The 12,912-nt window shown below is 40.2% G+C and overlaps 1 protein-coding gene across 2 annotated transcripts in view; it reads left to right on the forward strand.

Annotated features, from left to right (window-relative positions):
• The window catches only part of LOC102932072 (sperm flagellar protein 2), a 39,422-nt gene that overhangs the window by 19,003 nt on the left and 7,507 nt on the right, over positions 1–12,912 (forward strand). For both annotated transcript variants that reach the window (XM_027826503.3, XM_027826502.3), the window contains exons 7-9: positions 1,746–1,962; positions 8,140–8,328; positions 9,299–9,486. In XM_027826503.3, coding sequence (XP_027682304.2) covers positions 1,746–1,962; positions 8,140–8,328; positions 9,299–9,486 — 594 coding nt within the window. The remainder of the gene's footprint in view (positions 1–1,745; positions 1,963–8,139; positions 8,329–9,298; positions 9,487–12,912) is intronic.

The raw sequence follows: 12,912 nt of genomic DNA on the forward strand, positions 1-12,912 counted from the left end.
ATGTAAGCCTCCTTGGACACCAAAAGGAGGGAGGCAGCTCGACCTCAGTCAGTCTTTCTCCATGAGCCCCCGGGTGAGTCAAGATTCCACCCAAAGCTAAACTGACCAAGAAGCCCAGTCATCTGCCGCCTCCTTGCTTCAGTGACCTCTGATAGGGTAGGAAGAAACACTACTCCTGAGCTGAGCCAAAGAATAGATCACCTTCTCTAGTGCCTACTGAGTTGAGGCACAAAACTTATAAGTCTTAGTAGTGTCAGGCTCAATAGTGCAGGGGCCGAAAATAGCCTGAGATGGTCCCTCTAGCACGCCAGTACTCACCGTTAAGAGTGGTGGCAGTACCCACGAAACCTGCAGGCCCTATCTCTCTCAGTACAAATCCTTTGGTACTGTACAGGCAACCTTGGAAGCATGTTCCTTGGTGCCCAGTGTATCAATACCTACTATGTTGGTATCCAGGGAACATATGGTATGAGTGATTTATTTTGGGGTCCAGTACCAGAGTCTACTTTCCTTGAAAGGTTTAGGGTGATGAGAACTACGTCACCAGCCACAGAAAGTTAAGGAGGTATTTCTGGTACCAATTTCATGCCCTACCTAGTTAAGGAAAGCACAACAGAGCCAGGGAGCTCCTGACAGGATGGCCCCTCCCTCATGTAGTCCTTTTCTTTGCCCACAGTGGGGTATAATAGAAACTGCTCCCCTTCCCCCCATACTCTTCTTCCTTAGCACAATGGAAATCAGGAAGAGTCTCTGGAGAGGTATCTGTCTATGGTAGGAAACAACCTAGGTTTCACAGGGAACATCCTTCTTGGTATCTCTCCCTCACTGTCAGTCCCTCGCCCCAGTACTCATATCTTATCAGCCTTATTCCTCCTGGCAGAGACTTTAGCTATACAAGCCCTGTGGTCCTACTACACTGTGCTTTAGGAAAGGGTCAGTGAAGATGGGTCCTCTAGGCCTGCCTAGAGAGGCTACATGGAAGCAGCCAATCAGAGCCCAGCAGGCTTAGATTAGAAATGGTGCAGGCGAAAACTCACAAATTCTGGACATCATGTACCCTTCTATAACTGACAGGCTCACCATGCCTATAAACAAAGGATGTTTGGCACCTCAAAAGGTGGCACCTCAAAAGATCTGTAGCACACATCAGCATCCATTTGGCCACATTCAAGTGAGCTGACAGGATGTACCAAGTCCACCAGATCTCAGGCAGCCTCTGCTGCCTTTTGAAGAATGTCCTTAATTCTGAAATATGTAGGGCAGCTAATGGACACTACATTTACAAGACACTACTGTTTGGTAGACTCTTCGAGACTGATCCTACTACGCACCTCCAAGTAGACAACTGTTTGTTAGTCACCAAGAGTGGAATACATATGGACAATCCCTCAAAGGAAAAAGAATGGTTACTAGTCTTACCGAAAACGGTGGTTCTTTGAGATGTGTTTTCCATTTTGATTCCATGACCCACCCTTCTTCCCCAATCCTGTGTAGTCCTAATCCTCTGGGATTCTGTACTGGCAAGGGAATGGTTGGGCCTGCTAAGCCCTCAAATGGGGGACACAAGGACATTTAGGGTGCAGGTGTGGACCTAACTGACACCGATGGCCAAAATAATCCAAACTCATATGCATGTGGCTCATGTGACCAAGAGTGGAATCCACATTGACAACACCTTTTGAAGAATCACACTTAGTGTAAGGTTAAGTAGCCGTTCTTTTGATGTTCAACATGTATTTTCTTAGCACTGTACAGGACACCTTGCAGATACAGGAATTAGACATAACAGCTCCAGACACCACAGCCCAGACAACTACTGAATTATTGAGCACTTATTCAGATGATGAATATATAAGAAAAATTCAAAAACGTCTAGAGGAAGACAGTTTTGCCCGGGAGCAACGAGAAAAAAGACGACGGAAGATGTTAATGGAACAGCTAATAGCCCACGAAGCACAAGAGGTGAGGTATTTGTGCTGATGTGCTGTATCGCATGCAGAATTACCAATTTGCAAGTATCTAAATGGAAAAATAAAATAACAATTTGATGTTTAATTGCACCCTTACAGCAGTCTTTAGCTATATGATTTTTTCCCCCAGAATTACAGAAAGAGTTTGACTTTTTATAATTCAAAAACCTAGAGATGTCATCCTTATCTCACATTTCTCTTACATGATGGTAGCAGTCAGGGTGATTTACTGCAGCAGTCCTAAGAGGCAAATGTTTTGCTATAGCATGTAATGATGTTGGGAAGCTGGGAATATCAAGTGGGAAGTCACTGGTGTGCTGGAACTTTGCATGTTTGATCTTAGCCCTCAGGTGACATTACTGTTTCGGGGGGCTTTGAACAAACTCTGTTCAGATGTTTTTATCAGGTAAATGGAGAAAAATTATATCTATAAATATATAGCTATATATAGAGAGAAATAATTATACTAAATCCTCAAATTGTGAAAGCTGTCATTCAAGTTCAACTGAAGTCAATGAAGCTAAGATGTTTTACACCAGCTGAAGATCTGGCCCCCAAAAAACTTTTCCCAAAAAATGGTTGAACTTAAAAACTTTATACATGGCTAGCTCTCAAAGAGGCATAGTCACTTGGTAAGTTTAAAACAGATAATAATGAAGTTAAATGATTAAAATCTTTCTTTTGTGCATTCAGTAAAAGTTGTTAAATATTTAGAACTAGATTGTGACTTTCTAAAGTGGCTGTGCTGGGAAGTAGGGGGAGGCAAGGATTCCCCAAACCTCTTGCATGGCTGCATTAGAGTTAGCCGGATCTTAGATCTGGGCAGTGCTTAATTTGTAATGAAAGACGTGCTGGGGCTCAAGCAATTTTTTTACTTTCATAATCGATGCGGCAAGCCCAGAGCTGCCAGGGCTATGAACTGCCAAGCCTAGAGGTGCAGAGGCTCAGCCCTGGCAAGTCCTTGCACAAATTAAGCACAAGATCTATGTGCTGGTAAGGGGTAGGAAGCAGACAAAGATGGCTGGCTTTGTGGAGGGGAATGCTGTGTCTCAAAATTGGTTGTGCAGTTACTCCCCTTAATCCCCACAACCCCCTCAAGCTTATTTAGCCTCAGAGTTGGGGTGAGTTTGTTGTCCTTAGTGTGTGTGTGTTTTGCTGCTTGACTGAAGTATATAGCGTGGTCTGTTTGTTTGGGGGACTGTGTACTGAGCTAGCAGCCTGCTGGGCAAGGCTGAGAGTTTCTTAGTGAGGCTTTGATCCCCATGTCCTTTAGTACCCATCAACCCTTAACCGGGGGCAGGGCTACACAGCGAGAACAGGGGTTTAAAAAGCCCACTCCAAAGTGACCAGAGGAGCTAGTGACCAGGAGCAGTTAACCGGGGAGTTTTGCGAAGGAGTGTAGAGTGGGGGTGGGGGAGCTAGATACACTTCATTAATATTCTTTAAACTTAAGGCAATAAATACTCCCAATAAAAACAAAACAACAATAAAGGAAAGAACTGCAGGAGTAAAAAGAGAATGCAGGCAGAAGTCCAGAAACAGAGTTTATTGCACTGAATGCAGCATGTATGATTGCCTGCCTTATGGGCCGGTGGCATATGTGTGCATTCGATGCAAGGAGCTCCTGTCCCTCAGAGACTGCGTACGGGTTTTGGAGACCAGAGTGGCTGAACTGGAGGAGCTAAGGGAGACAGAGAGGTACATAGATGAAACTTTCCGGGATGCAGGACAGCAGTCCCACCCCAAGTCTGACAGCCTCTGTGCTGTTAAGGAGGATGAAAGTCTCAGGAAAGGAAAACATCAAAGTGGAGCGGAGGGAAATGATCCCATAGTTGGGATCCTCCTTCCAGATGATGTCATGGTATCTTTTTGCACTGAGAATACCTCTTCGTGGGAGGGAACTCCAGTTATTAGGACGAGATGGGTAATAATAATGGGGGATTTGATCATTAGAAACATAGATAGCTGGGTTTGCAATGACCAGGAGAACCACATGATGACTTGCCTGCCAGATGTGAAGATCGCAGATCGCTCGAGACATCCTGACAGACTTATTTGTAGTGCTGGGGAGGAGCCTGTGTTTGTGGTACATGTCGTAACAATGACATAGGGAAGGATAGGAGGCCAAATTTAGGCTGCTAGGTATGAGATTGAAGTCCAGGACCTCCATCCCATGATAGCATTCTCTGAAATGATTCCAGTTCCACAAACATTATTATTGTCTTTTATTTTTATAGCCTCTGTATATTTGGGTCTTTTAAAGACAGATTATTTAAAACAACCTGCAGTTTCCCCTATCAGACAGAAGCTATCTTTTTAGAAACTTTCCCTTATCTCATTAATTATTTTTTTTTGAACCACACATCCTCCCTATTTCGTTCCTTCTGGCCTTATAACTCATTATTTTCAAGGCCTTTCTTTCACTTGCTAATTATGACCTTTCTTTACAACACATATTTCTTTCACCAAACTTAAAGTAACTTTAATTTTATAGTTTTATATTTATTCTACACTGACCATATACCCATGTGTTATTACACTTGTTGTATGGGACTAGCCATAGTGCGTGAAGTTAAGCACTTGTATAAGTCTTTGAAGAAGTAGCGCCTTTCATGCGAAGACCTGAGTTCAGGGTTCTGTGCGTCTCCTTTCACAGTGATGACAATGTAAATAAAGCAGCATGAAGCTGCCCCATTCATCTTTAAATTAAAGATGCAGATAGAAATATAGTAATACATGAAATATGTGTAGTAATATATAGGTGTATGGTATGATACATAAACATAGAATTAATGTGTTTGGCCACTGGATGCCACTGTTGTCCCAAATAGATATAATTTTAAGCCTCTTATCATACATTTTCTCAAATGAGCACCATTACAAAGCCATCTGTTGTTTAGGAACCTATTGTATCTTTTCTACAGTGACTTGGTGATTCTGTGTTTTACTATGGATTTTTAGAAATGCTGCAATATAAAACTGAAGTTATGATTTTGTCCTGTACCTTTATTTTAGGTCTCCTTTCACATTTAGGCTTTGATGGGTTTTAATTCTTCCTACATTGTGCTACATTTTTTCCTATTAATTGTTGTGTTGAATTTGGTGCTTAAGAAAGGGAGAGGCTACAAGTGTTGATAAGAAGCCGATAAAGTAAGTAAGTGCTGTACAAGTTTCCACAAAGTGGGCTTGATCCTGCACCAATTTAAGTCAATGGCAACTCCTTCCCCCGCCCCTGACTTCAGTCCTGCAGGGTCCGGCACTGTGTGCTGCCAGTACACTTCAATTCTGACCAGCAACACCACTGCTATTCTAGTTCTGGGTCTACTTTGAATAGAATCATTCAGCTGATTAACAGTTTTCTGATTAGGTGGAATGGAGCTAAAATAACACCACTGCAGTAATTTTAAATTAAATTGTGATTATACCCAGGTCTGCAGAAATGGCAGCCAACTTTCAAAGGGGAAAGTGCAATAACCAACTATGCTACTGAAACCTCAGGAAACTTGAGAGGTTACTATTTTCATAGATTAACCCTCCCACTCAATCTGTAGGCTACAGGTATTGGCACCCTTAAAATGACTACTTGAATGAAGCCTTAGTAACATAGTAAAACGTCACTTGTGTGATTTATGACTATGTATCATACAGTGCAATCATTTCAAAATTGTGTCAAACATGAACAAGACATTCTTTATTGAGTGTCCTCTGCATATCCCACTCATGGGATGCACCAGCAGGTGCAGCTCAGTGCCTGTTGGACTCTCATGTGTCCCTCCCACCTCTTCTCTCTGCATTTCTGTGTGTTCTGAGGGTGAGACTACAAAAGGGAACATGGTGATCATCTAGACTGACCATCTGCAAAACACAGCTTGTAGAACTTCTCTGAAACAATTCCTGTCTGAACTACAAGAAGTTTCTGAGAAAAACATCTAATCTTGATTATATTTAAAAATTGCCTGCATTGGATAATCTGCCATAGCCCTTAGTAAATTGTTCCAGTGGTTAATTACCTTCACCATTAAAATGTATGCTTTGTTAAAACATGGTTATTCCATTCAGTTTGAAACCCTTCCTCCATCCAACCCCCTCTTCCTGATTCAGGGACTCTTTCATGAAAGCTTGTTAAAATCAGAGATTCAGTCCCTTGTAGAAGCTTGAGCAATAGAGGAGGTTCCAAGGGAATTCAGAGGTCAGGGCTTCTGCTCCAAATATTTTCTGGTATCTGCCTGGTGGGTGCTCGACTCCCTCCTCCCCCCCACCGGCCCTGCCCCTGCCCCGCATCTGCCCTGGCCCCACCCCCATTCCACCCCTTCCCCAAAGTCCCTGCCCCGCCCCACCCCACCTTTTCCCACCCCACCCCTACCCTGCCTCTTCTCCATCTCCTCCCCCTCCTTCCCAGAAAGTCCTTAGCACCGCCAAACAGCTGTTAGGAGGACGGGGGTTGGGAAGCCCTGGGAGGGAGGGGAAGGAGTGGGGACACGGTGTGCTGGCGGGGGGAGAAGGAGGCGAGGAGCTTAGCTGCCGGTGGGTGCAGAGCACCCTCTAATTTTTCCCTGTGGGTGCTCCAGTTTTCCCCTCTAGCCTCTTTCTCCACTCCTCTCCTCTTTTTCTGAAGAAACTGAATTGGGACTCTTAGACAAGGTCCAATTACAGTTCTCTAAACTAAACTTTAAATCTGTACGTTGCTTCTGGAGCAGGTGTCTGGGCTGCAGAGGGAATCTGTGATTTCCCTTTCAAGCCCTTCCACAGGACAATGGGACTTCAAAGGAAAACTGCAACTTTCACTCAAAGCGCAGTGCCTGGGCTGCAGAAGCAGCTGAAAAGTTTTGAAGTTTAAAATTTAGTTCAGAGATCTGAATTCATAAGAACAGAGGAGGGGCAGAAGGAAGCTGAAAACGTAAGCATGTCAATGAGGAGATACTACAAACTTTGGTTGCCACTGTATTTAACAAGGACAAACTCCTAAACCCTCCTTAAACTCCTATGTTAAGTAGGATAATAAGGAGAAACAGAAAATCAGTCCTCCTTTTCCTTTATGATTTTTTTCTTAACATTTATAATAGGCAGTTGCCTGACACTTCCTATTATAATTTTACCATCTTTAACTGTTTGGGCTGAAATTTTACAGGCTGGGCATCTACATCAGGCTGACTTATTTTTGCAACATTTTAGCATTTAGGGGAGGGAAAGGGAGGAGTTGTGTGCCTTTGTGTCAGGGATCTGCTTGTTGCCATCCCTGTGAAAATCCACCCAAATTCGTCATTATAAGACTTTAAAAAATTGCAGTCCACACATACTCACTAGAGACTTGCTAGATCTTCTTGAAAGATTCCATCTGTACTAGAGAGACAAGGTGGGTTAGGTGATATTTTTTTTTTATTGGACCAACTTCTGTTGGTGACAGGTTGGTCCAATAAAAGATATTACCTCATACATCTTGTCTCTCTAAAGTCCTGGGACTGATATGGCTACTACAGTACTCCATCCATCTGTACTAGGCATGCTTCAGCTCAGGGCTGAGCAGGACTTTCCTTGCAATTAAGCTCCAGGCTGATGCAGGCTATCTTGGGGCCAGGTCCACCACTAGAATGGAGAGTCACCTGTACTCAATGCCCCCACTCTACTGTGAGGGAGGCAGCTGCCTGAATAAAAAGCAGAGGGGATGTGCATGTCAAGGGAGTAGATTAGGACAAGGAACCTTCAGAGGGTGAGAACTGGGACTAGATATGAGTTGTAGGATGGGGTTGGGGGAAGAAAGGGAAACTCGGACTAGTTGTTGGGGAGTGAGCATCACTACAACTAGAAAGAGAATTATTTGAAGCACAGAAAAGTCACATCAAAATTGTCTGTACATAGTATTTTCTTCAGTCTGTGTTAAAATTAATGTTAGCTGCCAAAATTTTAAGAAAATTTATTTCTGTTGAGTATCTCATTAAAAGATTTTTAAGTGGTTATGTATTACTTGATAAGACCATAACTATATTATATTACTGATAGCATCATAAATAGAAATGTATGTTTTAGGCTATGTATGTTAAATAAGCATAGATGAAGACTGTCATGCTGTTTTGAATAAACATTTTATATTGAGAGTATAGAATTTTCTGACACAAATCCATGAAATCGTTAATCACTATTTAGCATAGTTTACACTATTTTATTTTTTTAGGAGGCTTACCGGGAAGAGCAACTTATTAATCGATTAATGAGACAGTCCCAGCAGGAGCGGAGGATTGCTGTACAACTCATGCATGTTCGGCATGAAAAAGAAGTGCTATGGCAGAACAGAATTTTCAGAGAAAAACAGTATGAAGAAAGACGACTGAAAGAGTTCCAAGAAGCTCTTGACAGAGAGGCGGTAAAAGATTAATTATTCAATATATTGTGCAGAGCTGTGTCTACCTCCCATACATGAGCCCAGATTTTTAAAGGTATTGCCCAGCCAGTGTTGCAAGGCCTAAGTGACTTAGGAGCCTGTCTCATTTTCAAAAGTGACTTAAGCACTTGGGAGCCTAAGTCCGAATAAGATGTTATGCCAAATGTTATGCATACAGCAGGGCATGGCATTCACACATTCACCCTTTCTAGCCCCGTCCCCTCACTCTATCTTCCCCCCAGTCATTAATTCTCATTAGGAATCTCATGCATCCAGGAGTCTGTAGGTATTGATCAGGAATTCTCCAGAATTACACCTCCTGACCAGCAGGGCCCACTGTGCCCTTGGGAGTGCTGATAGCCAACCTCTTGTTCCTCCTTTCCGATTTATGTGCAAAAATTTTGGAAGGTGGGGGTTCTAAAGTTCAAATAGCATCGGTATCTTTGTCTTAATTCTTTGCAGATTAGGCCCTTGCTGTTTAAATTGTGTGCCACACCTTCTAAAATGTATTTAATGGCTGAAATCCTGGCCCAATTGACTTTGAGAGGGGTTTTGGTATTGACTATACTGGGACCAGGATTTCACTCAGTGTCTGCATGACTGTTCTTCATGAATAGCAAATGTACTCTCTCCAAGTTTTAAGGTTAAAATGGCTTTTTTTCAGAAATCACTGAAAAATTTTTTTTATTTGCTATGAGGGAAGTAACTTTTTGCTCCTTTACTTCAGTATATTAGTAACAATTTTGCAAAAAGCAGGGACTTACAGAGTCTATATATATCATTTGATTAATGAATCTGATAAAAATGTTTTCAATTCTTGACTCAAATTCAGCAAGTTCATAGTCTTTTTAAAAATGCTTAGAGTAATCTTTAAACTTTTTTTTATTGCTATGCCAGTGCAAGTTAATTTCCAATCTAATTTAAAAGTTTGCTTTTGAAAAAAAATCCTTAGGCTCTTGCAAAACAAGAAAAAATTGATTATGAGGAACATATTTGCAAAGAAAGAGACCTACATGAGAAAATTGCTGCTGAAAGAGCGGAGGCTCGATATAAAAAGCATTATTCCATGTGTTGGGAAGTGATTGACCAAATTATTGATCTGTCAACCAAAACAGGAGAATATCGAATGTTGACGAACAAGTAAGTAAATTTCAGAAGTCAGAGAAAAGAAATATATAAGAAACAGAATACAGGGAAAGGAAAATTAATGAGATACGTTATTTCATTAAATATGTTCCCTTGTGAATGCCCTGCTTTACAGTTGTAGTTAATATTGAAAACAAGCATATAATTTAAAAGGTTATTATATAATCATGAGTTCTGTTTCTCATATTCTATGTACTGGGGCTAATGTTACTATGGAAAAATTAATCCCAACTTCACAGTATTAATTACTTTAAACTGGAAATACTTTTCAATATTTTCACCTTTTTTGCACATGAAGTATTAATAATAATAATAAAATATTATATTTGTAGTACAACCTTTTGTTGTAAAGGATCACAATGTACTTTATATAGATAGTAGGGCTGTTAATTAATCACTGTTAACTCAAGTGATTACCACAAAACAAATTAACTTGATTAAAAAAATTAATTGTGATTAATCACTGTTTTAATTGCACTGTTAAACAGTAATAGAATACCAATTGAAATTTATTTTAAATATTTGGGATGTTTTTCTATATTTTCAAATATTGATTGAAATTATAACACAGAATACAGTGTACAGTGCTCACTTTATATTATTTTTATTACAAATATTTGCACTGTAAAAATATATAAACAAAAGAAATAGTATTTTTCTATTCGCCTCATATAAGTGCTGTAGTGCAATCTTTTTACTGTGAAAGTGCCACTTATAAATGTAGATTTTTCTTTTTATTTTTGTTTTTTGGTTACATAACATTTGGTATGTTATCGAGCAAAACCCATCCTCAGTATTGAAGAATGTCCTCTGGAATGGCGGTCAAAGCATGAAGGGGCATACAAATGTTTGGCATATTTGGTACATAAACACCTTGCAACGCCTGCTACAAAAGTGCCATGCATACACCTGTTCTCATTTTCAGGTGACAATGTAAATAAGAAGCTGGCAGCACTATCTCCCATAAATGTAAACAAACTTGTTTGTCTTAGCGATTGGCTGAATAAGAAGTAGGACTGGGAGGACTTGTAGGCTCTGAAGTTTTGCATTGTTTTGTTTTTGAGTGCAATTATGAAAAAATAAATTCTACATTTGTAAATTGCACTTTCATGATAAAGAGATTGCACTACAGTACTTTTATGAAGTGAACTGAAAAATACTATTTCCCTATAAACAGGGGGGAGGGATAGCTCAGTGGTTTGAGCATTGGCCTGCTAAACCCAGGGTTGTCAGTTCAATCCTTGAAGGGGCCATTTAGGGATCTGGGGAAAAAATTGGGGATTGGTCCTGCTTTGAGCAGGGGGTTGGAATAGGTGACCTCCTGAGGTCCCTTCCAACCCTGATATTCTATGATTCTGTGAACAGTGCAAGTATTTGTAATGACAAATAATGTTAAGTGAGCACTGTACACCTTGTATCCTGTGTTGTAATTGAACTCAATATATTTGAAAAGGTAGAAAATATCCAAAAGTATTTAAATAAATAGTATTCTGTTATTGTTTAACAGTGCACTTAAAACTGCAATTAATCACAATTATCTTTTTTAAAATAATTTGACAGCATATGAAAAGATGGGAGTTGACCAAGTGGGAGGGTCAGTGCAACTCCCATCTTTTCATATGCTGTGTATTTATACCTCCCTACTGTATGTTCCACTCCATGCATCTGATGAAGTGGGATTTAGCCTACGAAAGCTTATGCCCACATAAATTTGTTAGTCTCTAAGGTGCCACAAGGACTCCTTGTTGTTTTTGCTGATACAGACTAACACGGCTACCACTCTGAAACCTGAAAAATAACTATACAGTGATTATGCAGAGCCCTGCACTATGATTTTTATCGAGACAGAGTACATAGATTAACATACTGTATGATTATTAAGAAATAACTATACAGTTATTGTGCATATCAGAAACTATGAGAATTCAGAGAACTGAATAATTGATAGGACCAGGAGAGGACTGAATGTCTGTTTTTCTCACTGTAGGGTATCCCTGTACTTAGGCTGAGGCCACTGCATTTCAGTATAATTGGAATTAATAGTCTTATACTGTGAAAATATGAATAATGTATAAGTTTTATAAGATGTCCTTCTTATGAATTTCATATTTTTCTCTCTACATCGAGAAGCAAAAAAGTCCTCTAAGAGGCACAGCACAGAACTCACAGATCAGGAGTAGGGGGAGGCTAAAGTTGCTTAAATCTTTGTGCCCTCCCAATCCTAGGGTGCTCCAGTGGCTGGATGGCCCATAGCATAACTTAGACAACCCTGGGGGCTTGTTTACATTACAGCAGCTTTCCTGGGCTGCTCTAAGGACCACCGCTCTGCTTGGAATCTCCACAGATTGTGGCCCATCCCTGACATGCCCCCTGCATCAGAGCTTGTGAGATGATCCTCGGAGAGCAGTCTTGCAGCTGTCTCCACAGTGTCTGTCCCAGGGGAAACCTCCCCTGGTCAGATTTGGGGCTTTAAGGGCTCCCTTATGTTGTTCCAGCCTTTTTACACCGCATAAAGGGGCTAGAGTGGTGGTGAAGATTTCACCCAAGGAATATAAATCTAAAACTCCATTGCCTTTAAAGAATAACTGTTATGTTAGAAGATTAAGAGCAAAAGGTTATTAAAGAAAAAATGTGCAAATATATATTATGGCGCAGTAGATGTTTAATATGAATCGTATTTCAGCATTGCAATATTCAACATGACATTCGCATTTTGTGCGTGATTTCCTTGTCAATGTACAGCCATGACTCCAATGTAAATTAGTATAAAACATATGTGAACTGAGTGGTGAATACACCATATAGGTATTTCAAATACATATACAGATCAAGATTGTATCAGCATCCTCACTGCCACAGGAGGTAAATTTTGTCAGTATTTCCATGCATTTCCTTGTGCAAGATGCAAACAGTATTATTTTCAGTGTTCAAAAGTATTATGTGCAAAGTATATTTATAGCATAACACTCAGTTATCTCAGATCTGTAGTTAAAAAGAAGAAAATTCAAATAGATGAAGTTGTTGTTCTAAAATGATGATGCTGTTTGCTAGCAATTTTATAGTTGTGCCCTTTTATGGTCATATAATTAAATCACAGCTGGTTTTTTTAAAATACAAAGTGCAAGATAATTATAAGGTAGTCATATGTGTTTTGATAATAATACAACTCCGTTTCAATTTGAGCACACCTGTTGAATACAGGCTGTTTGTGCTCCTGATGTTGCTCAGCTTGTTGATTTTTAGCAGCTATGGAATTACTCCATATGATGTGTTCAGGTTCTTTGTTTTATCTTTAATAATAAAAACACTTTTTCCTTGTTTATATCTACTTTAATTTGCTATTTTCTATAAATACCTTTCTTTTCTAATGGAAACATAATCAGGTTGAATTACTATATGATCATAAACTAGTATCAGCAT

Source organism: Chelonia mydas, chromosome 5, assembly GCF_015237465.2.
Source record: "Chelonia mydas isolate rCheMyd1 chromosome 5, rCheMyd1.pri.v2, whole genome shotgun sequence".
NCBI classification, from domain to species: Eukaryota; Metazoa; Chordata; order Testudines; family Cheloniidae; genus Chelonia; species Chelonia mydas.